General features: G+C 55.9%; 1 protein-coding gene across 5 annotated transcripts in view; it reads right to left on the bottom strand.

The window, feature by feature from the left end:
- The window catches only part of RPTOR (regulatory associated protein of MTOR complex 1), a 424,873-nt gene that overhangs the window by 101,945 nt on the left and 300,520 nt on the right, over nucleotides 1–22,408 (bottom strand). For all 5 annotated transcript variants that reach the window (XM_054256583.2, XM_054256581.2, XM_078374864.1 and 2 more), the window contains 3 exons: nucleotides 13,846–13,947; nucleotides 4,870–4,953; nucleotides 2,280–2,390 (listed from right to left, as the gene is read on the bottom strand). In XM_054256583.2, coding sequence (XP_054112558.1) covers nucleotides 2,280–2,390; nucleotides 4,870–4,953; nucleotides 13,846–13,947 — 297 coding nt within the window. The remainder of the gene's footprint in view (nucleotides 1–2,279; nucleotides 2,391–4,869; nucleotides 4,954–13,845; nucleotides 13,948–22,408) is intronic.

The following is a 22,408-nucleotide window of genomic DNA, read 5'->3' as shown; positions in this document are numbered from 1 at the left end:
GTGCAGTGAGAATGCGCAGTGCAGGGTACGGGCCTGTGGTTGGGAATGCCTGTCAGTGCCTGGAGAGCAGGGGCAGTGAATCTGGCTGAACACAGCCCAGTGTGGTGGCTTCAGTAAGCACAGGCAGGTCCTGGTGGCTGGCGCAGTGTGGACACAGGGGTAAGGAGGAGGCCAGGTTTCAGTGTCAGTGACTGGACAGTGGAGCTGACAGAATCTGGCCCAGGGAGCGCCACGGAGGCAGCAGGAGCCTCGGTTGCTGTAAGCTCCATACACGCTCCGTTACACACTCACAGAAGAGGGAAGGGTGACCTTTCCCAGCTCCACAGCCGTGGCCTCTCCAAGGTGTTCTTGGCACTCCCTGCTCTGTGATTTTGCTAAGCCCTCCCTTTCCCTGTGTGGACAAGGAGCTCCAGACCCAGCTGCAGGGGACTAAGTGGGGTGCCGGCCTGTCACACGGTAGCTATGCGGCCGCTGCTCCCTCACGCGGGTCCTGCTTCACTGGTAAATAAGCTGCAAATTGACGCTGAGTTCACAGGGCTGATGTGGGAATTAAGAGACTGCATGTGAGAGCCACTGGACAGGGCGCCACACACACATGTGCTCATGAGCACACGCACACATGGCCACCCCGCACACATGTGCACGCAGCACACATGGATACCCCGCACACGTGTACACACACACATGGCCACCCGCACACGTGCACGCAGCAGCTGGCTGACGTCCAACGGAGAACGCAGACCTGCTCTACAGGCCTTCTAATGAGCTGCTGGGGTTGGTCTGCTTCAAAACCAGGCAGGGAGCAAAGCCAGCCTTGCCCTGATGCCGGCCCCTCCGTCACGCTCTCCTCACCCACGGCGCCCTAGAGTGAGACTGGCATGGCTTCTTCCTGGGCTCCCTGGCCACCTGGCTCCAACCCCACCTCAGTATCACACACAGGTGCCCTCTGTACAGCAACAGCTAAAGGTAAAGGCATTTCTGGGACGTCTCTGTCCCCAACATTCCTGCAGAGGGCAACATATCCCCCACTCCATTCCCAGCACACACCCTTTGTTCCAGAATCTTCACGTTCCGTAAACGAGCCCTTCCCAGTGCCCTCACACCGCTCTGCACAGCTCTCCCCTCCACTGCGGCACATGAGGAGCTTTCGAGAGCTCTCTGCAGCCCTGAGCCTTCCACAGCTTCCTTCGAGAATCACACCTGCTATCACCACTGGGTGGACGAGGTCCCCCAGTCTTGGGCTGGGCCAGCCAGTCCTCTCTAGAAGGCTCCATGAACTGTGGCTGGTCACACAGGCTCGAAACCGAGAGTGGCCTCTCCCCACCCCAGCTCAGTGCCGCCCTCTCTGAGGCCCTCCTGCGACCTCCTCAGGCCACCCTCCTGGAGGAAAGTGCTCCCCACCCTGTGCTTCCCCACAATCCACTTGACACCGAGGCCAAGCAGTGCTTCATTCTTTGGTGTCTTCATTCCAAAATCTTTAGTAACCCCTACACCTGTGAAATAAAGCTCAACCGGGTGTGCCTGGAACTGCACATCCTCTGCGTAGATGGGGCATCCCTGAGTGTCCCCGCACACAGGCCACACAGAGTGGCCAACCCTCCTCTAAGCATCTTCCCAGCCCATTCTGCCACGTCCATGTCTGTGCCCCCACCTGACATGCACCCTTCCAGGCCCTTCCCAGGACTTCCAGTTCAGCACAGGCCAGTCCTACCCACAGGGGGTCTCAGCCTCGCTCCTCCTGCAGAAGGTCTCTGTCTCCCAGCAGGCCTGTGCCACTTGCAATCCCAGCCCGCGCCCTGGATGACTGAGGGGTGAACACGTGGCTGCAGGGCTGCAGGTGTGAGGGTCAGAGCTGATGCTCATCAGAGAGGGCAGAGCCAGGCAGCCCGTGTAAGGGGTCTGCCTGGCCCAGACCACCTGTTCAGCGTTGAGGAGGGGGAGCACAATGGCGGGCACGGGAGGGGCCAATGCGGGCTTTGGGTGAGGCAGGCCAAGTTTACTGCCATGCAGGATTGCTTTCTGACAGGGTCAGGAGCCTCACAGGTGGTCAGGGACAGGCAGAGGGACTGAGTGCAGGGCACCAGGGAAGGCCAGGGGCAGGACAGGTAGGTGACAGCCACGCACAACCCAGAGGTAGCTGCTGAGGCAGAGCGTGTTCCACTTTAACCTCGAATGGAGGTGTCTGGAGAGGGGGCGGGCTGGAAGTGCAGGGCTCAGTATCCCTGGGGAAGGGTTGGCTGGTTCACATCACCCTGGGAAGGAGAGTGGGGATGACTCACACTGTCCACTGCGAGGATCTTGGCCCAGATGAACACGAGAAGTGGCCGCAGCTCTCGGGCCGAGCTCTGGAGCAGCTTCAGCACGTAGGGGAAGATGCCGACAGACAAGGCCTGGGGAAAGGGAGGGTGTCAGCGCGTCAAGGCTCTGCCTGTGCCCGCAGGAAGGGAATCGCAGCAGCAGGGGCCATGCAGAGCCCACTGTGGTGTCATCTTCAGCACATATGAGAAACGAGACAGGAATGAATGGGCCTCGCTGAGAGTAAAGCAGGGTTTCCTCCAGATTTATCTGTCTCTCATTTACTCCTAGAAATTGCCACGTGTCACCAGCCTTGACTGGTGTCAAGAGACCAGAATTAATTGGGTGGCAGCTTTTCTTTGTTGAGGCACAGGCTGCTGGTGCCGGGGCCTGTGCCCCTCTTCGGTGGCCTTGTCTGCTTCAGCAACAGAGCCTCAGGCACCTTCGCTGTTTCACTCATGTATGGGCCGTGACAGTGTGGCCAGCTGGCTCACACTGACATTTGTGCTTGAGATACACCTTGGGAGAGAGACGTCTGCCCTGACAAAGGCAGGGAGGAGCATGGCTCTCCCCGGGGCTCACTGGCACCCATATCTGGCCACATGTCATTCTCCAGGGACTCTGTCCTCAGAGGCAGGGGAAGGAGAGCGGAGGGCATTGCAGTGTGGATGATGCCGGGCACAGTGGGCTGCACTGGACAGCCAGGGGTTTCTGCTGGGTCCTTATCTCACAGCTGCTGGAATTTCAAAGCTATCCCAAAGGCATCCCCTTCCAATAAATGAGGTCCCCTGTAACCAAGACAGGAGATGGTGGTGGGACCCAGGCTTGGGTCCCTTCCCTTTGTAAGGCCACATTAACAAGGAAGGAGGAGTTTCTCTGGTTCAGGAGGCCAGGCCCCCACCTGAGAGCCAAAACCTGTACCTGTAAAAATACCTCATTTATCCAGCCTTGCTTCATGCATCAACACTTCCAATGAGCAGAAGCTTAATTCTTTAAAAGGCAGAAATTGGTTTTAAAAAATTAACCTTAAAAATGAAAGTTGGCCGGGCGCAGTGGGTCAAGCCTGTAATCCCAGCACTTTGGGAGGCTGAGGCGGGTGGATCACGAGGTCAAGAGATCGAGACCATCCTGGTCAATTTGGTGAAACCCCGTCTCTACTAAAAATACAAAAAATTAGCTGGGCATGGTGGCGCGTGTCTGTAATCCCAGCTACTCGGGAGGCTGAGGCAGGAGAATTGCCTGAACCCAGGAGGCGGAGATTGCGGTGAGCCGAGGTCGCGCCATTGCACTCCAGCCTGGGTAACAAGAGCGAAACTCCATCTCAAAAAAAAAAAAAAAAAAAAAAATGAAAGTCTTCCTAAAATGCTATGAATACACGCTTCCTGTCTTCTTAAAGAGTGTAAGCAATAGCACGCAGGCCTTTCCAGGATGACTCAGTGATACCACCACACACACCGAGTAACCGAGTCATGTCAGCCCTCCACCGATGACTCAGGCCTCCACTCTGTTACAAGCTATTTGTGGCCTCAGGGACCTGGGGTGAAAACAGCCTAGTGATGAGTGCCAAATTGTTCTTCCTAGTTTTGGATGATTTCTCTCCTCCTTCAATGCTAGACAGTCAATCACCACCCATTGCCAACATTATATGACGACAACACTTAAATACACCAAACCCAGGTAGTCCCCACCCCACTTCCGTGACAGTGGTTCTGCAATGCCTGCCCCACTGTGCCTCTCCCAAGCGTGGTAAATTAGGGTTTATATGTCATGTGATTCATTGAATATTTAGTGTCTATCTCTAAAAAAATTAGGTCTCTTTCGTAAAAACACGATCCAATACCATTACCACACCCAAGAAAAACAATGATTCTTGAATGCCATAAATCCAGCTCCCATAAAATTTCTAATTGCTCCATGAATATTCAACTTTGGAACTTCAACAAAACCCAGTGAGGTCTGCTGGCCGCAGCAGCTGGCACGGGACTCTTCCAGCTTCCTGGAGTCTGCGGTTCCCTCTAAGCCTCCTTTCACTTTCCTCATGAGTTATTTGTTAAAACGCTCGTCACTTCTTCATCCTGCCTCTGCCAGGCTTTTGTTTTTGTGGCCACCACGACTCTGCTATGGAATGAGGAACCAGAAGAGCATTTCCAAACTGTGCCTGCCAGGAGGCTGAGCAGACAGGGCTGAGAATTCAGACTCCTCCCGAGAGAAGCAGCAGCACCACGAGGTAGGCGCAGTGTCAGGCTCAGGGGCGCCCTGCTCCTCGGCAGCACTGGGTGGCTGCTCAGGAGCAGGGGATCTGCCCACAACATGCTCTCCTGTGTCTAAAATCAGACATAAAGGGGGCCAAAAACCCCAGAACCCCAAATGCCAGGCAGCACTGCAGGCCGCACAGGCACAGAGTGCGCTCCTGAGGGCCTCAGGATCGACAGGACGCCACCACGGTGGAAACTCGCCCCGGGTCTCATGGCTAAAGGCGGCTCTGGATCCTGAAACATATGCACAGACTGAAACATGGAGCGTAATTTCTGCCCCACCTCCCTCAGTTCCCAGGTGGATGCAGAAGGCACGCACCAGGCTCACCGCCCAGGGACCCAGGTCCAGAAATCTTCCCAGCAAGTCCAGTGCTCTCAGCCTGTGTACTTGGCTTAACAGCACCTAGAAGAACAAGAAGAAAATGGGGTCAGTGTGAAAGCAAACTCATGTGCAGCCCCTGAAGAGCCTCTGCCACGAGCTGCCAGCTTTGGAGCGGTCCGATCACACAGTTTCCATCTGTCTGCTGCTTCAGCCACTCAGTTACCTATAGCTGCAGCTCATGCTTTTAGACAGGTTAAGAAAATACTCTTTATGCCTTGATTACACAGGTAAAATAGGTTTAATGTAGGAAGTATGAGAACAGACACGTTCTGATTGCATTTAAAAAGCTAACTCGCTGGTGACATTTCGGCATGGGAGCCCCCACATTGGCCTCTATGTACACACTTCTCTTTAAGATTCCAAACTAGATAATACAGAATTACATTGTTCCTCTCTTTTTCTTTCTTTGAGAAGAAGTCTTGCTCTGTCACCTAGGCTGGAGGGCATTGGTGCAATCCTGGCTCGGTGCAACCTCCGCCTCCTGGGTTCAAGTGATTCTCCTGCCTCAGCCTCCTGAGTAGCTGGGATTATAGGCACCCACCATCATAGTGGCTAATTTTTGTATTATTAGCAGAAATGGGGTTTCACCATGTTGGTCAGGCTGGTCTCGAACTCCCAACCTTAGGTGATCTGCCTGCCCCGGCCTCCCAAAGTGCTGGGATTCGAGGTGTGAGGCACCGCGCACGTCGTTCCACATCACTAGGTAAGGACTGGCCATATCACTCCCAACTGCAACACAGTGCTTCCTTTATGTAAATGTACACAATTCTTTTAAACAACTTCCCCACTGATAGATATTTAAATTATCATCAAAATGTTCCTACTTTTAAAATTGTTATTTATTTATTTTTGAAATAGGGTCTTGTTCTGTTGCCCAGGCTAGAGTACAGTGACCTGATCATGGCTCAGTGCAGCCTCAAACTCCTGGGCTGAAATGATCCTTCCACCTCACCTCTGAGTGGCTGGGACCACGGGTATGTACCACCACGTCTGGCTTATCTTCATATTTTATACAGATGGGGTCTTCCTACATTGCCACGCAGGTCTTGATCTCCTGGCTCAAGCATTTCTCCTGCCTCAGCCTCCCAAAGTGTTAGGCTGCTCTTATAAATAATACTGTGGTCAATATCCTAATAGATACGTCTGCACATTCAGATGATTTTTTCCCCTAAGATAAATCTGAGTACTAAAAAGAGAAGGTCGGAGCACATATGCTTAAGTTACCAAATGACCCTCTGGCTGAGCCCACTCACACTCGTGATGGCACGCACGTCAGCTCAGCTTCCTGCCACCTGAGCTGGTCACCCAGCAGTGTTCACTGAGGTGTGACTCTGGGTAAATCACTGAACATCGCCGAGCCTTGATTTATTAATTCATAAAACACAAATGACACAACACCTGCCCAAGAGGCTTTCATAAATAATAAATTACTTGTGGGACAATAGCAGCCCTTATTACACTATGACTGGCCAACAGGACAGGTGAAAATATATCCTTTGAGTCTGGATTTCTTGGATTTCAAGGGGAGCACATTTTGCAGGTTGACGGGCCATTTCTCGAGTAAACTTCAGTGTTCTACTTCAATAGTTGGCTTTTTCTTATTGACGTGTCAGTGTTCCTTATAAATTAGAGTGGGCTTTGCCAGAGGTTTTGCACATATATACTTTCTTATTGTCGTTATATCAAATTTTTACATTTTTAATGGTTTTACTTCTATTGATTTTTCCTTAATGGTGTCTACGCTGGGGGGCATGTGCACTGAGACCCTCCGACCCAGAGCATTTGCATCCATGATGCTCCAGTTATCCAAGGGGTGCTTATGGGGCAGGTGCTGCGCTGGGTGCTGGGAGAGTGACCACGGACAGTAGGGACCACCCTGCCCATCCTTCACGTGGCCGGGGAGACAGGCAAGTGACCGTTCCATTGCCACACATGAACACACAGAGCTGTGAGCCCTGATCTGGCTCCAGAAACCGGAGGCCTCCAGGTTTTTCCCTTCCTCCCTGGGAGAAGATGCACAGGACACAGGTGGGCAGTGGGTCCTGGAGGTGACGTGAGTGGGTTACTGCGGTGCCGGTGAAGAGGCTGGAAGAGATTGGGTGTCTGAGGACACGCAGGCTGCCAGTCTGACTGAGGACAGCGACGGGGGAGGGCCAGGCCGGGAAAGGCCCCGCAGATGGTGGCGTAGAGGCCAGTTTGTCTGCTGACTGGTCCAGTGTGCTTGCTTTGGGAACAGGCTTGGCAAGAGGCTGGAAGTGGGGGAGGCGAGTGGAAGGGGTTGAGCTTGACCAGGGTGCTGAGATGGAGATGGGGAGAAAGAGACTCCAGTGCTGTCTACAGGCTGAGGGAAGAAGGGGTGAGGGAAAGCAAACTCTGGAAAAGAAGGTTTGGGATGAGTCTGAAAACCCTCAAGAGAGGTAGGGGAAAGGGACGAGGAGGCCAGTGGGGTTGGAGCTGGGGTGGAGGACAGTAGGGAGGGAAGTGGACAGGGCCACGTGAGTCATACTCCTGGGGGTTGGCCAGCACGACTTCCATGGAGGAGCCACTGAGTCAGGAGCATAGGCCCTTGGAAGCCGTGGAGGGGGAGGAGCTACCCTGTGGTGGGAAAAGAGCGCCGGCAGGAGGACGAGGGGGACAGAGAAGGTCACAGGTGGCAGCAAGAGGGTGAAGGCCAGGCTGGAGGGGCAGGAGATGGGGTGTTGGGGGATCCCAGCCTATCCAGCCTTGAGGGCAGAGAAAGAGCAGCAGGAATGAGGCCTCACTTTCTCTCTAAGTGCCCAGAGCCAGCTCCTATGCTGGGTTCAAGGTGGACCCACGAGTGGCGGGTTCCCCATGCTGGCGATGCTGAGAGTCTGTAATTAAGAGGCTGGGAAAGGAACGTGGACTGCTTGCGGGATTCGTGAACTGGAAGCAGATCCCTCTCCCATGCTGAACTCAGAGGCTGTCGCAGGCCACTGCTGCCTGGAACCCAGGTTTGAGGGGCCAGTCGGTGGAAAAGCATGGGTGCTGGGGCCAGGGTAATCTGATGTTAACCCATCCTCCATCTCTGCCCAATTATTGGCTTAAATTCCTAACTTCTGGAAACTTCAATGCCATTATCAAGAAAAATGGAGCTGGCTTGGCGTGGTGGCTCACACCTGTAATCCCAGCACTTTGCAAGGCTGAGGAGCATCAGGTCAGGAGATCGAGACCATCCTGGTCAACATGGTGAAATCCCATCTCTACTGAAATACAAAATATTAGCTGGGTGTGGTGGCGCGCGCCTGTAGTCCCAACTATTCAGGAGGCTGAGGCAGGAGAATTGCTTGAACCTGGGAGGCGGAGGTTGCAGTGAGCTGAGATCATGCCACTGCACTCCAGCCTGGCGACAGACACTCTGTCTCAAAAAAAAAAGAAAGAAAAAGAAAAATGGAGACAACAGTACTTGACTACTTGACTTGGGCTTATTCTCAAAGTTCAAAGAGACAGACTCTGTAAAGCACACAGAGCTGTGTGCACCAGTGAGCCCAGCAAAGGTAGTCGCCATCGCTGCATTCAGCTTGCGGATGTCCCCACCACTCAGTGTTCTGAGGACTGACTCTGTGTAGGCAGAACTAGGTTGCCTGAGGCTGGAGTTTCTAGATGACCCAGGGATAGGAGAGGAGGCAGGCCTCGTGGTGGCTGCAGTCCTCAGAACTAAAATACATCATCAGATTTAAAGCTCACACAGATCGCTTTCTGAGTGTCCATGTTATTTCCCAACACTGAACAGGGACAAGCCTCTGTTTCTAAGGGCAAGCAGCGGTAGGACAGGGCGGAGAGGTCTGACCAAGACCAGCTCTTGCTACTGTTTTACCAGCACACTAGCAACAAAGGTCTCTCTAGAAAGTGCTCCTCACAAACAGCAAAAGCAAACCGGATGCCGGTTCACAACCACAGCCATGGAGTGGTCCTGAGCGGCACACTGAAGGAGCTGCGGTGCTGCCCAACAGACGCTGGGGCCTTGGCAGCCCACCCGCCTGGGAGTCGGCACTGGAGGACTGCGGGCAGCGCCGGATTTGCTGCTGCGATGATTCCATTTGTGAAGAAACATCGCCAATACAGAGTACAGGGGAAATGTCAGTACTGTTTCTTTTTCTTCAAACATTACATTATCTTCCTGCTTCCTTTTGCTGATTTACATTTTTTAAAAACTGAAGCCACATAAAGCAAAATTACTTTTAAAATAGGATTGGCTTTTAGAAAAATTTGTATTTGCACTTAAAACAACAAAAAAATCTCCTGTTACAGACCATCCCAGGATCTATGGAAATTATAGAAGTAAAGGATGCTGAGCTGAATGACTTACTGAGATTTATTTTCACCTGTGGCAACTCAAACTGAAGATTAATCATGGTGGCCGGCATGGTGGCGGATGCCTGTAATCCCAACACTTTGGAAGACTGAAGCTGGAGGATCGCTTGAGGCCAGGAGCTCAAGACAAGCCTGGCCAACATGGTGAAACCCTGTCTCTACGAAAAATACCAAAATGAGCTGGGTGTGGTGGTGCGTGCATGCAGTTCCAGTGACTCGGGAGGCTGAGGCAGGAGGGTGGCTTGAGCCCAGGAGTCGGAAGCTGTAGTGAGCGCTGATCACACCACTGCAATCCAGCTGAGGTGACCACATGAACACAGAACTGCTAAGGTTATTGAATTTCATTTGCCTTGTATACAAAGGAAGTGCTCGGACAAACCAGAAAAGCTGCTTCCTAAGAAAAGATTCTCCAGTCCAGACCTGCAGTGCTGGGCACTGCAGGTCAGGGTACCTGTGGCACCTGATGGGCAGGGCGGTTCTGGAGTCCCCGATGCATATGGTGTGTATAATATCACTCTAGTGTGTCATTCTGCCATCACTTGGTAACAAGCCTGTACTTCCAGGTCCCAAATTCTATTTGTAAAAAAAAAAAAAGATACATGGAGAGAGAGCAGACTTCCTAATGAAATGCTCACACTGATTTGTGACGTCTAGGAAAAGGGACTAAAACTTCATCCTATAAAATCACTCCTGGCCAGGCGCAGTGGTGCACACCTGTAATTCCAGCTACTTGGGAGGCTGAGGCATGAGAATCGCTTTAACCCAGGAGGTGGAGGCTTCAGTGAGCCGAGATCACCATCCACAGAAGACTGGATGAAGAAGCTGCAGCATATAAGCATCACGGAACACTGCTCCGCCAGAACAAGAAGGAAATCATGTCTTGCAGCAATGTGGGTGAAACAGGAGGCCATCGTGCTAAGTGGAATAACTCAGAAACAGAACACCAACTATTGCATGTTCTCACATCTACGTGGGTGGGAGCTAAAAGACGGGCCCACAGGGACACACGGGTGGAATAAAGGACGCTGGAGACTCCAAAGTGTGAGTGGCTGAGGCTGAGAAACGACCCATGGAGTAACAGGTTCACGCGAAGCCTAGACTTCACCACTACGCAGTGGACGCACACAAGAAACCCACACCCGCATCCCCTGGGTCTGGTTAAAAGAAAAAGGGCCAAATAAACAAATGAATACATAAATATCACCCTCACCGTTGTCCTGAAAAAGAAAGAAGAGGAAAAGTCACTTTCTCTTCTCTCTTCCATAACATAGGTGCTCTTTATTCCTCTGCCTGGGGGGGCACACGGTCCCGAGTTCCAGGCAAGCTGCCAAGGCCAGAGGACACACGCACCTCGCAGGCCACGAGAGGCTGGAGCTCCTCGTGAGAAGACAGTGCCCAAAGGACACCATCAATCCAGGGTCTGGGCAAAACAGCAACTTTTTTGAGACGGAGTCTTGCTGTGTCGCCCAGGCTGTAGTGCGGTGTCAGGATCTCAGCTCATGGCATCCTCTGCTGCCCGGGTTTAAGTGATTCCCCTATTCCCCTGCCTCAGTCTCCTGAGTAGCTGGGACTACAGGCATGCGCTACCATGCCTGGCTTTTTTTTTGTATTTTATTTGAGACAGGGTTTCACCATGTTGGTCAGGATAGTCTCGATCTCCTGACCTTGTAATCCGCCTGCCTTGGCCTCTCAAAATACTGGGATTACAGGTGTAAGCCACTGTGCCTGGCCCAAAACAGCAATTTTTTAAAACACTGTTAACTTCCTTCTTGCTCCTCTGTTGATTTATATTTCTAAAAGGCAGAGAGGATATTGAGGCTGGAGAGCAGGAAAGGCCTGTTCCATGCTCACACAGGAGAGGCCGCAAATCAGTCAGGCCTGATGAGACACCGAGAGACCCTGGAGGGCCACCCACCACTGCCCTGGCTCAGGGATGAAGTAATGGGCTTCGGAAAACCATCAAGTGTGTAAGAAAATTCCCTTTCCCTTAAGTAATGTTTTCTGACTTGCCAAGGCACTAGAGAATAACTTAAGGATGACAGGGTCCAGGCTTTGGGAAAAATAAAGGCTCCTAAGAGAAAGCGTGAGCTGAGTTAATGAGAAAGAAGCCGGCCCTGGGGGCTATGTCAAATGAAGCTCATGCCCCGTTACACTTCGTCTTTCCCTGCTTTCTTATTAAGTAGAGGTTCTCCCGTTGATCCTGGCTGGGCACAGCCAGGAGACAGACCCTCCAGAAAGGGGAGGAACCTGCCACTCACATCTGCTGGAAGACAACACAGGAAATGCCCCGCGCTCCTGCCAGAGCTGTCTTCTCGTATGTCACCGTCAGAAAGCTGCCTCCAGCAGGTCTTCCCTTCCCTGGGGGAGTGTGGGTGCTAACGGGACACTAAAGAATGCCGTTTACAGAAAGATCATTTGCCAGACCCGAAAGAACTGGACTTGGTGTGCTTGTAAGTACCCTACTTTGGAGAGGTTGATTTTACTGTCACATTGCTCAAATAGCAGGAAGGTCAGTGGGAGGGCCAGCGTTGTCTGAGGGACATCCTGGGGTCCCAGGCAACCAAGAGGAGCCGCGGGGCCCTGCCTAGGCAACCCATGCTGTGGTTGCCCCGGTCAGCTGTGGCTCCCACAGCCAGCTCCGTCCTGCACTCGCGGGAGGGGGAAGCGCAGGCTCTGTCCTGCACTTGTGGGAGGGGAAGTGCAGGCTCTGCCACCTGCCGTTGGTTGTGCTGGGGCTCTTGGTGCGCATTTCGGTTTTGAACATCAGCTGGTTTATTTGTTTCCAGCTCACTCTGGTCTTAAACAAATCTAGGTGCATACGGAACAGCAAGAATGTCTGCATTCTTCTTACAATGTCCAGAAAGCGGTCATAATATACCATTGGCAGCAAAAATACACACTGGGCAATGTGGCACAACACTGTTTTATTTCGTAGAGATGAAGTCTCCCTATGTTGCGTAGGCTGGCCTTGAACTCCTGGGCTCAAGTGAGCCTCCTGCCTCGGCCTACCAAGGGGCCGGGACCATGACACCAGGGCACCTGGCTGGCACACTGGTTCTTCACTGCCTGCCTGAGACAAAGCCAGCGAGGAAGGCAGGTGTGAACGTCTTCAGCATGTTCATGTGCACGGTTCCTTCCCAACTCCTCTTTTACTGGCTGAGATTCCTGGGGCAAAGTCCTGAACGAGGTAAGCCTCAGTCCCGCAGCACACCTGTGAGCAGGCTACCACGGCTGCCATGGCTTCCACGGCTGCCGCACACTAAACAGTAGAAGGGAAGGTTGCTGAGTCCACGGTCGTGACAGAGATAAACTGGTCCTGGTTTTCTAAATTATCTCTCAGAGGCGGAATGAACATCTGGTCTAGTGAAGACTGATGGTGCTGTCACTGCGGTTCATGACCCTGATGGGGATGTATGAGCTCTGGAAGGGAGCAGGCAGGTGGGGGATGCTGCTCAATCCCCTGCTTCATGGAGACCCCGCCACGTGATCCGCTATCTGGGAAGGTGAGGACCCTGCCGACTCTCAGAAAGTAGCACTGCATGTGGAGGTGGGCTCTGCTTGCGCAAGAGGGAAGCCAGCCAGGTCTAAACGGGAAAGGGTGGGGCCTCCTCACTCCCCACCCACGGCCACACATGGCTTCTCGCCGAAGTCCAACCGCACTGCCCCAACCAACCACAAACAATCTTTCCAGCTTTTAAAGTGAGTTATTAGACCTTGATATCTACGCCGACCTGTGGGTTTTAAACTCCTCTGACTCTGACCCAGCCCACACACCTCCCCACAACATTCGCCGAAACAGAAGTTCCATAGAATCCTTCTCCCTTACTACCTGTGACGAACTCTTCAATTTCCGTGGCCTCCATCCTATCTCAGCGACCAAAAACCAGCTGGCAGGACCCACGACATTGACCTCCCAACCCACGAATAGGTCACAGCCTGCACCTGAACAGCACTGACCCGTGAGCGCTGGCATCAGAAGGGTGTGTCCCTAAAAGTCCTATTTGTTACAGCCCCGTGCGAAGGAAGGGCGGCTGGCTTCTGTATCTGCGTGTGCTGCTCAGCGTGTAACCTATGGGCTGGGACACAAAGCCCAGTCCGCCGGTCAGCACCTTCTCAGGGAGCCTCCACCCTCCTCTCCCGGGATTCACCGACAGCTTCTGTCCTTCCCGAGAGAAGGAGGCCATGGTGTGGGGAGCCCACTCTGAAGTAAAGCCCATCTGGAGCGGAACCTCAGCAATTCCTAAAGTGGAAATGGTCACCAGGGAGAGGGGATGATGGCCTGGCTGATATCTCTCCAACCCCAAATTTACACTTAACTGAGGGCAGAGGAGGGGAAATCAATGGTTTTAGAGGAGGGCCCTTTAGGAGTGAATGCACAGTGAGCCCAGTGACTCCCGGCTGGAGCTGTATGATCTATTCTCCTGAATGCAACCTTGCCCACATGCCATCATCTTCGGGGCAGAGGGGCTGGGATGTCACAGACCCACAGGGCTCAGGGAGAGAGAAGGCACTGCTGGCGGCTGTGCAGGCTTCTGGCTTCCTGCGGGACCTCGGCAGTCCGGCTGGGTCTGAAAGACTCACCTGCAGGACGATGGGCAGCTGTTCGGGTGGGTTCCGGTTCTCCACGCCCATAGTGAGCCACACCTGGAATGCGGTCAGCTGCTCGGCGAAGAACGGGCTGTGCTGCGGGGCAAGCAGAGCAGGCACTCATTAGGGCCATGTTCCAGGACCGCCTGGCCCTGCCCGTCCCCGCCACCTGCCGGCAGGTGCTCTGGGCATGCCACGGAGGGACAGTCTGTGGGACACATGAAGGCACCAGAGGTGGGCAGGAGAAGGGAGAAACTGAGGGTGACTCCGAGGCCTTTGGCCTGGGCACCTGCTGGGGGGCTGGGCTACAAGAGGGGCATGCTGGGAACCCAACCGTGGATACGTGGTGCTCAGGACAGTGGCTGGACAAGGGAGTGAAGGCGCCGGTGGCAGGGGATCCCATGAGCGTGCAGGTCAGGGGGCAAGTCTGGCTGGAGACTCAGGGAGTCCTGGCGTGTGAATCTTTTTTAAGTTAAGTGAGAAAGGAAGGGACCCAGGATGGGGCCTCTGCTATGAGGACCGAGTGGGGTGGGGGTGGGGGTGGGGGTGGGGGATGCAGCTGGACCAAGAAGGCACGCGGGTGAGACCAAAGAAATGCGTGGGGTTGGACTGCAAGGTGGCATCCAGGCCCCTGGAGGGGGGACCACAAGCTCTCTGTGGGCCATGCCACATGGGCCTGGGCTCCCTGTTGGCTCAGCCATGTACGTGCAGGCACAGAGTGGAGGGGATTCACTTTGGTGCCGTGGAGTGGGTGGGCAAGGGCAGGTCTGCAGGCAGTGGGCCTGGGGCTGGAGAGGGTGAGGGCTGTGGGGGAGGCTGCTGTCAGAACTGAGTGTCCAGGCAGGACAGGGCCGGCCTGATTCCTTCCATGGACAGTCACTTCCACTTAACACACAGTTCTGCCTTCCCTGAGCCACAGATATCAAGAATTAAAAAAAAAAAAACCCTACCAGTCTCTCTCTCCCGCTACTATCCTCTCTCCCCTACGTTGTTTCATTTTGTTCAGGGGGGAAATGGGTGGCCACAGGCAGGGGTGAGTCTCTGTGAGAGGAGGTCGGGAGGGAGTCCTCCCTGCGCTCACCTGGGAGCTGTGAGCTCCCAGTCGGCTGTGCCCCTAGGTCCCAGGACGGACACGCGAACGCCAGGAGCAGGGCACAGTGCCTCCGTGAACCCAGGTCCCGAGGCGCTCTGGGCAGCCTCCACAGAGGAGCCTGGTGGGCAGAGCCCCGTGCCTCCACTTAGAAAGTCAGCCGTGAACATTCACCACGTAGGCATTGGTGCTCTGTGCAGCCAGCTTAGGTAAAGTTAATCACACTTAGGGGCAACCTGTGGAGCTGGCATGGAGCCCCCAGAGTGATTTTCCTGTTTTCAAGTGTGAATTATTCATAAATTGGTGCAGTACCCCCTCCTCCACATCCCGTGAGAACGCGGTTCTCCTGAGTTAGAGAAGCCTTGAGTCTGTGAACGGAAGTCAGGTAATTCAGGTAATTAGGCTCTTCTCTCTTTCACATTAGCTCTGCCTGATGGATTTCCACATGATGCTCACTGCTGGAGTCACCACCCCATCCAGAAAGAGAAAAATTCCTGACTGCTCACCTAAAACGAACAAAAGAGGAAAAGCACACCTTTGCCCGGCAGGTGTGCAGGGAGGTCTGCGAAGCTCCCTGAAGCCACAGGGAGGCTGATAAATTGCAGCAACCGCCCACGGAAGAGCGGCCAGCACTTCACGACGCTCCAGAAAACATGTCTCCACCTGTGACTCACACGGCTGATGCTCTGGGCCAAACCTCTGACATTTCCTCTGCCCCATGAAGAGCGCCTGTGCCAGCCCCTGTGTGCAGGGGAGCGAAGCCCCTTCAGCAGGACGGAAAGCCTGCAGGGCCCCTGGGCTGAGCATCTGAGTTGCCCGCCACGACCACACACCGGGCTCACCCAGGGTGATTTGGATGCCTGGAGTTTTGCTCTGTGGTCAGCCTGTGTGACAGGCAGCTTGGCATATTCTAAAAACAGGGGCAATGGACTGAAGATGGAAGGCCGGCTGAGAGGCTGCAAGCCGAGTCACACTTGGTGTAGCCAGTCCGGCCCGACTTCTGCTCCCATTACCCTGAGCACACCTGCTGCCCGCTGCCTTCCTGACCATCTGGACATTCTGAGACACTTGTCTATCCTGACAGTAGCACAATACACATGCCACTTATGACCAGCTTCCTGCTTAGAGAGGGGACATAGAGTTCACTGACAAGGGGACACTCTCCCCTCTGTACAGCTTGGTGTGGACACTCTCCCCTCTGTACCAGTCTGTGTGGACACTCTCCCCTCTGTACAGCTTGGTGTGCACACTCTCCCCTCTGTACGAGTCGGTGTGGACACTCTCCCCTATGTGCGGCTCTATGTTGACACTCTCCCCTCTGTACTGCTCGGTGTGGACACTCTCCCCTCTGTATGACTCTGAGTGAACGCTCTCCCGTCCGTACGAGTCTGTGTGGACGCTCTCCCCACTGTACGAGTCTGTATGGACGCTCTCCCCTCTGTGTGGGTCTGTGTGGACGCTCTCCCCTCTGTGTGAGTCTGTGTGGACGCTCTCCCCTCTGTGTGAGTCTGTGTGGACGCTCTCCCCTCTGTGTGTCTGTGTGGACGCTCTCCCCTCTGTGTGAGTCTGTGTGGACGCTCTCCCCTCTGTGTGAGTCTGTGTGGACGCTCTCCCCTCTGTGTGAGTCTGTGTGGACGCTCTCCCCTCTGTGTGAGTCTGTGTGGACGCTCTCCCCTCTGTGTGAGTCTGTGTGGACGCTCTCCCCTCTGTACGGGTCTGTGTGGACGCTCTCCCCTCTGTATGACTCTGAGTGGACGCTCTCCCGTCCGTACGAGTCTGTGTGGACGCTCTCCCCACTGTACGGGTCTGTGTGGACGCTCTCCCCTCTGTGTGGGTCTGTGTGGACGCTCTCCCCACTGTACGAGTCTGTATGGACGCTCTCCCCTCTGTGTGGGTCTGTGTGGACGCTCTCCCCTCTGTGTGGGTCTGTGTGGACGCTCTCCCCTCTGTGTGAGTCTGTGTGGACGCTCTCCCCTCTGTGTGAGTCTGTGTGGACGCTCTCCCCTCTGTGTGAGTCTGTGTGGACGCTCTCCCCTCTGTACGGGTCTGTGTGGACGCTCTCCCCTCTGTGTGAGTCTGTGTGGACGCTCTCCCCTCTGTGTGAGTCTGTGTGGACGCTCTCCCCTCTGTGTGAGTCTGTGTGGACGCTCTCCCCTCTGTGTGAGTCTGTGTGGACGCTCTCCCCTCTGTACGGGTCTGTGTGGACGCTCTCCCCTCTGTACGGGTCTGTGTGGACGCTCTCCCCTCTGTGTGAGTCTGTGTGGACGCTCTCCCCTCTGTGTGAGTCTGTGTGGACGCTCTCCCCTCTGTACGGGTCTGTGTGGACGCTCTCCCCTCTGTACGGGTCTGTGTGGACGCTCTCCCCTCTGTGTGAGTCTGTGTGGACGCTCTCCCCTCTGTGTGAGTCTGTGTGGACGCTCTCCCCTCTGTGTGAGTCTGTGTGGACGCTCTCCCCTCTGTGTGAGTCTGTGTGGACGCTCTCCCCTCTGTGTGAGTCTGTGTGGACGCTCTCCCCTCTGTGTGAGTCTGTGTGGACGCTCTCCCCTCTGTACGGGTCTGTGTGGACGCTCTCCCCTCTGTACGGGTCTGTGTGGACGCTCTCCCCTCTGTACGGGTCTGTGTGGACGCTCTCCCCTCTGTGTGAGTCTGTGTGGACGCTCTCCCCTCTGTACGGGTCTGTGTGGACGCTCTCCCCTCTGTTTGAGTCTGTGTGGACGCTCTCCCCTCTGTGTGAGTCTGTGTAAACGCTCTCCCCTCTGTGTGAGTCTGTGTGGACGCTCTCCCCTCTGTACGGGTCTGTGTGGACGCTCTCCCCTCTGTGTGAGTCTGTGTGGACGCTCTCCCCTCTGTGTGAGTCTGTGTGGACGCTCTCCCCTCTGTACGGGTCTGTGTGGACGCTCTCCCCTCTGTACGGGTCTGTGTGGACGCTCTCCCCTCTGTGTGAGTCTGTGTGGACGCTCTCCCCTCTGTGTGAGTCTGTGTGGACGCTCTCCCCTCTGTACGGGTCTGTGTGGACGCTCTCCCCTCTGTGTGAGTCTGTGTGGACGCTCTCCCCTCTGTGTGAGTCTGTGTGGACGCTCTCCCCTCTGTGTGAGTCTGTGTGGACGCTCTCCCCTCTGTGTGAGTCTGTGTGGACGCTCTCCCCTCTGTGTGAGTCTGTGTGGACGCTCTCCCCTCTGTACGGGTCTGTGTGGACGCTCTCCCCTCTGTGTGAGTCTGTGTGGACGCTCTCCCCTCTGTGTGAGTCTGTGTGGACGCTCTCCCCTCTGTACGGGTCTGTGTGGACGCTCTCCCCTCTGTACGGGTCTGTGTGGACGCTCTCCCCTCTGTACGGGTCTGTGTGGACGCTCTCCCCTCTGTGTGAGTCTGTGTGGACGCTCTCCCCTCTGTGTGAGTCTGTGTGGACGCTCTCCCCTCTGTGTGAGTCTGTGTGGACGCTCTCCCCTCTGTGTGAGTCTGTGTGGACGCTCTCCCCTCTGTGTGAGTCTGTGTGGACGCTCTCCCCTCTGTACGGGTCTGTGTGGACGCTCTCCCCTCTGTGTGAGTCTGTGTGGACGCTCTCCCCTCTGTGTGAGTCTGTGTGGACGCTCTCCCCTCTGTACGGGTCTGTGTGGACGCTCTCCCCTCTGTACGGGTCTGTGTGGACGCTCTCCCCTCTGTACGGGTCTGTGTGGACGCTCTCCCCTCTGTGTGAGTCTGTGTGGACGCTCTCCCCTCTGTGTGAGTCTGTGTGGACGCTCTCCCCTCTGTGTGAGTCTGTGTGGACGCTCTCCCCTCTGTGTGAGTCTGTGTGGACGCTCTCCCCTCTGTGTGAGTCTGTGTGGACGCTCTCCCCTCTGTGTGAGTCTGTGTGGACGCTCTCCCCTCTGTACGGGTCTGTGTGGACGCTCTCCCCTCTGTACGGGTCTGTGTGGACGCTCTCCCCTCTGTGTGAGTCTGTGTGGACGCTCTCCCCTCTGTGTGAGTCTGTGTAAACGCTCTCCCCTCTGTGTGAGTCTGTGTGGACGCTCTCCCCTCTGTACGGGTCTGTGTGGACGCTCTCCCCTCTGTGTGAGTCTCTGTGGACGCTCGCCCCTCTGTGTGAGTCTGTGTGGACGCTCTCCCCTCTGTACGGGTCTGTGTGGACGCTCTCCCCTCTGTGTGAGTCTGTGTGGACGCTCTCCCCTCTGTGTGGGTCTGTGTGGACGCTCTCCCCTCTGTGTGAGTCTGTGTGGACGCTCTCCCCTCTGTGTGGGTCTGTGTGGACGCTCTCCCCTCTGTGTGAGTCTGTGTGGACGCTCTCCCCTCTGTGTGAGTCTGTGTGGACGCTCTCCCCTCTGTGTGAGTCTGTGTGGACGCTCTCCCCTCTGTGTGAGTCTGTGTGGACGCTCTCCCCTCTGTACGGGTCTGTGTGGACGCTCTCCCCTCTGTGTGAGTCTGTGTGGACGCTCTCCCCTCTGTGTGGGTCTGTGTGGACGCTCTCCCCTCTGTACGGGTCTGTGTGGACGCTCTCCCCTCTGTGTGGGTCTGTGTGGACGCTCTCCCCTCTGTACGGGTCTGTGTGGACGCTCTCCCCTCTGTACGGGTCTGTGTGGACGCTCTCCCCTCTGTGTGAGTCTGTGTGGACGCTCTCCCCTCTGTGTGAGTCTGTGTGGACGCTCTCCCCTCTGTGTGAGTCTGTGTGGACGCTCTCCCCTCTGTGTGAGTCTGTGTGGACGCTCTCCCCTCTGTGTGAGTCTGTGTGGACGCTCTCCCCTCTGTGTGAGTCTGTGTGGACGCTCTCCCCTCTGTGTGAGTCTGTGTGGACGCTCTCCCCTCTGTACGGGTCTGTGTGGACGCTCTCCCCTCTGTACGGGTCTGTGTGGACGCTCTCCCCTCTGTACGGGTCTGTGTGGACGCTCTCCCCTCTGTGTGAGTCTGTGTGGACGCTCTCCCCTCTGTGTGAGTCTGTGTGGACGCTCTCCCCTCTGTGTGAGTCTGTGTGGACGCTCTCCCCTCTGTACGGGTCTGTGTGGACGCTCTCCCCTCTGTGTGAGTCTGTGTGGACGCTCTCCCCTCTGTGTGAGTCTGTGTGGACGCTCTCCCCTCTGTGTGAGTCTGTGTGGACGCTCTCCCCTCTGTGTGAGTCTGTGTGGACGCTCTCCCCTCTGTACGGGTCTGTGTGGACGCTCTCCCCTCTGTGTGAGTCTGTGTGGACGCTCTCCCCTCTGTACGGGTCTGTGTGGACGCTCTCCCCTCTGTACGGGTCTGTGTGGACGCTCTCCCCTCTGTACGGGTCTGTGTGGACGCTCTCCCCTCTGTGTGAGTCTGTGTGGACGCTCTCCCCTCTGTGTGAGTCTGTGTGGACGCTCTCCCCTCTGTGTGAGTCTGTGTGGACGCTCTCCCCTCTGTACGGGTCTGTGTGGACGCTCTCCCCTCTGTGTGAGTCTGTGTGGACGCTCTCCCCTCTGTACGGGTCTGTGTGGACGCTCTCCCCTCTGTGTGAGTCTGTGTGGACGCTCTCCCCTCTGTGTGAGTCTGTGTGGACGCTCTCCCCTCTGTGTGAGTCTGTGTGGACGCTCTCCCCTCTGTACGGGTCTGTGTGGACGCTCTCCCCTCTGTACGGGTCTGTGTGGACGCTCTCCCCTCTGTGTGAGTCTGTGTGGACGCTCTCCCCTCTGTGTGAGTCTGTGTGGACGCTCTCCCCTCTGTACGGGTCTGTGTGGACGCTCTCCCCTCTGTGTGAGTCTGTGTGGACGCTCTCCCCTCTGTGTGAGTCTGTGTGGACGCTCTCCCCTCTGTACGGGTCTGTGTGGACGCTCTCCCCTCTGTACGGGTCTGTGTGGACGCTCTCCCCTCTGTACGGGTCTGTGTGGACGCTCTCCCCTCTGTGTGAGTCTGTGTGGACGCTCTCCCCTCTGTGTGAGTCTGTGTGGACGCTCTCCCCTCTGTGTGAGTCTGTGTGGACGCTCTCCCCTCTGTACGGGTCTGTGTGGACGCTCTCCCCTCTGTGTGAGTCTGTGTGGACGCTCTCCCCTCTGTGTGAGTCTGTGTGGACGCTCTCCCCTCTGTACGGGTCTGTGTGGACGCTCTCCCCTCTGTGTGAGTCTGTGTGGACGCTCTCCCCTCTGTGTGAGTCTGTGTGGACGCTCTCCCCTCTGTACGGGTCTGTGTGGACGCTCTCCCCTCTGTGTGAGTCTGTGTGGACGCTCTCCCCTCTGTGTGAGTCTGTGTGGACGCTCTCCCCTCTGTACGGGTCTGTGTGGACGCTCTCCCCTCTGTGTGAGTCTGTGTGGACGCTCTCCCCTCTGTGTGAGTCTGTGTGGACGCTCTCCCCTCTGTACGGGTCTGTGTGGACGCTCTCCCCTCTGTACGGGTCTGTGTGGACGCTCTCCCCTCTGTACGGGTCTGTGTGGACGCTCTCCCCTCTGTGTGAGTCTGTGTGGACGCTCTCCCCTCTGTGTGAGTCTGTGTGGACGCTCTCCCCTCTGTGTGAGTCTGTGTGGACGCTCTCCCCTCTGTACGGGTCTGTGTGGACGCTCTCCCCTCTGTGTGAGTCTGTGTGGACGCTCTCCCCTCTGTGTGAGTCTGTGTGGACGCTCTCCCCTCTGTACGGGTCTGTGTGGACGCTCTCCCCTCTGTGTGAGTCTGTGTGGACGCTCTCCCCTCTGTGTGAGTCTGTGTGGACGCTCTCCCCTCTGTACGGGTCTGTGTGGACGCTCTCCCCTCTGTGTGAGTCTGTGTGGACGCTCTCCCCTCTGTGTGAGTCTGTGTGGACGCTCTCCCCTCTGTACGGGTCTGTGTGGACGCTCTCCCCTCTGTGTGAGTCTGTGTGGACGCTCTCCCCTCTGTGTGAGTCTGTGTGGACGCTCTCCCCTCTGTACGGGTCTGTGTGGACGCTCTCCCCTCTGTGTGAGTCTGTGTGGACGCTCTCCCCTCTGTGTGAGTCTGTGTGGACGCTCTCCCCTCTGTACGGGTCTGTGTGGACGCTCTCCCCTCTGTACGGGTCTGTGTGGACGCTCTCCCCTCTGTACGGGTCTGTGTGGACGCTCTCCCCTCTGTGTGAGTCTGTGTGGACGCTCTCCCCTCTGTGTGAGTCTGTGTGGACGCTCTCCCCTCTGTGTGAGTCTGTGTGGACGCTCTCCCCTCTGTACGGGTCTGTGTGGACGCTCTCCCCTCTGTACGGGTCTGTGTGGACGCTCTCCCCTCTGTACGGGTCTGTGTGGACGCTCTCCCCTCTGTACGGGTCTGTGTGGACGCTCTCCCCTCTGTGTGAGTCTGTGTGGACGCTCTCCCCTCTGTGTGAGTCTGTGTGGACGCTCTCCCCTCTGTGTGAGTCTGTGTGGACGCTCTCCCCTCTGTGTGAGTCTGTGTGGACGCTCTCCCCTCTGTACGGGTCTGTGTGGACGCTCTCCCCTCTGTACGGGTCTGTGTGGACGCTCTCCCCTCTGTACGGGTCTGTGTGGACGCTCTCCCCTCTGTACGGGTCTGTGTGGACGCTCTCCCCTC

Source organism: Callithrix jacchus, chromosome 5, assembly GCF_049354715.1.
Source record: "Callithrix jacchus isolate 240 chromosome 5, calJac240_pri, whole genome shotgun sequence".
NCBI classification, from domain to species: Eukaryota; Metazoa; Chordata; class Mammalia; order Primates; family Cebidae; genus Callithrix; species Callithrix jacchus.
This window is presented reverse-complemented; position numbering and strand designations above follow the sequence as displayed.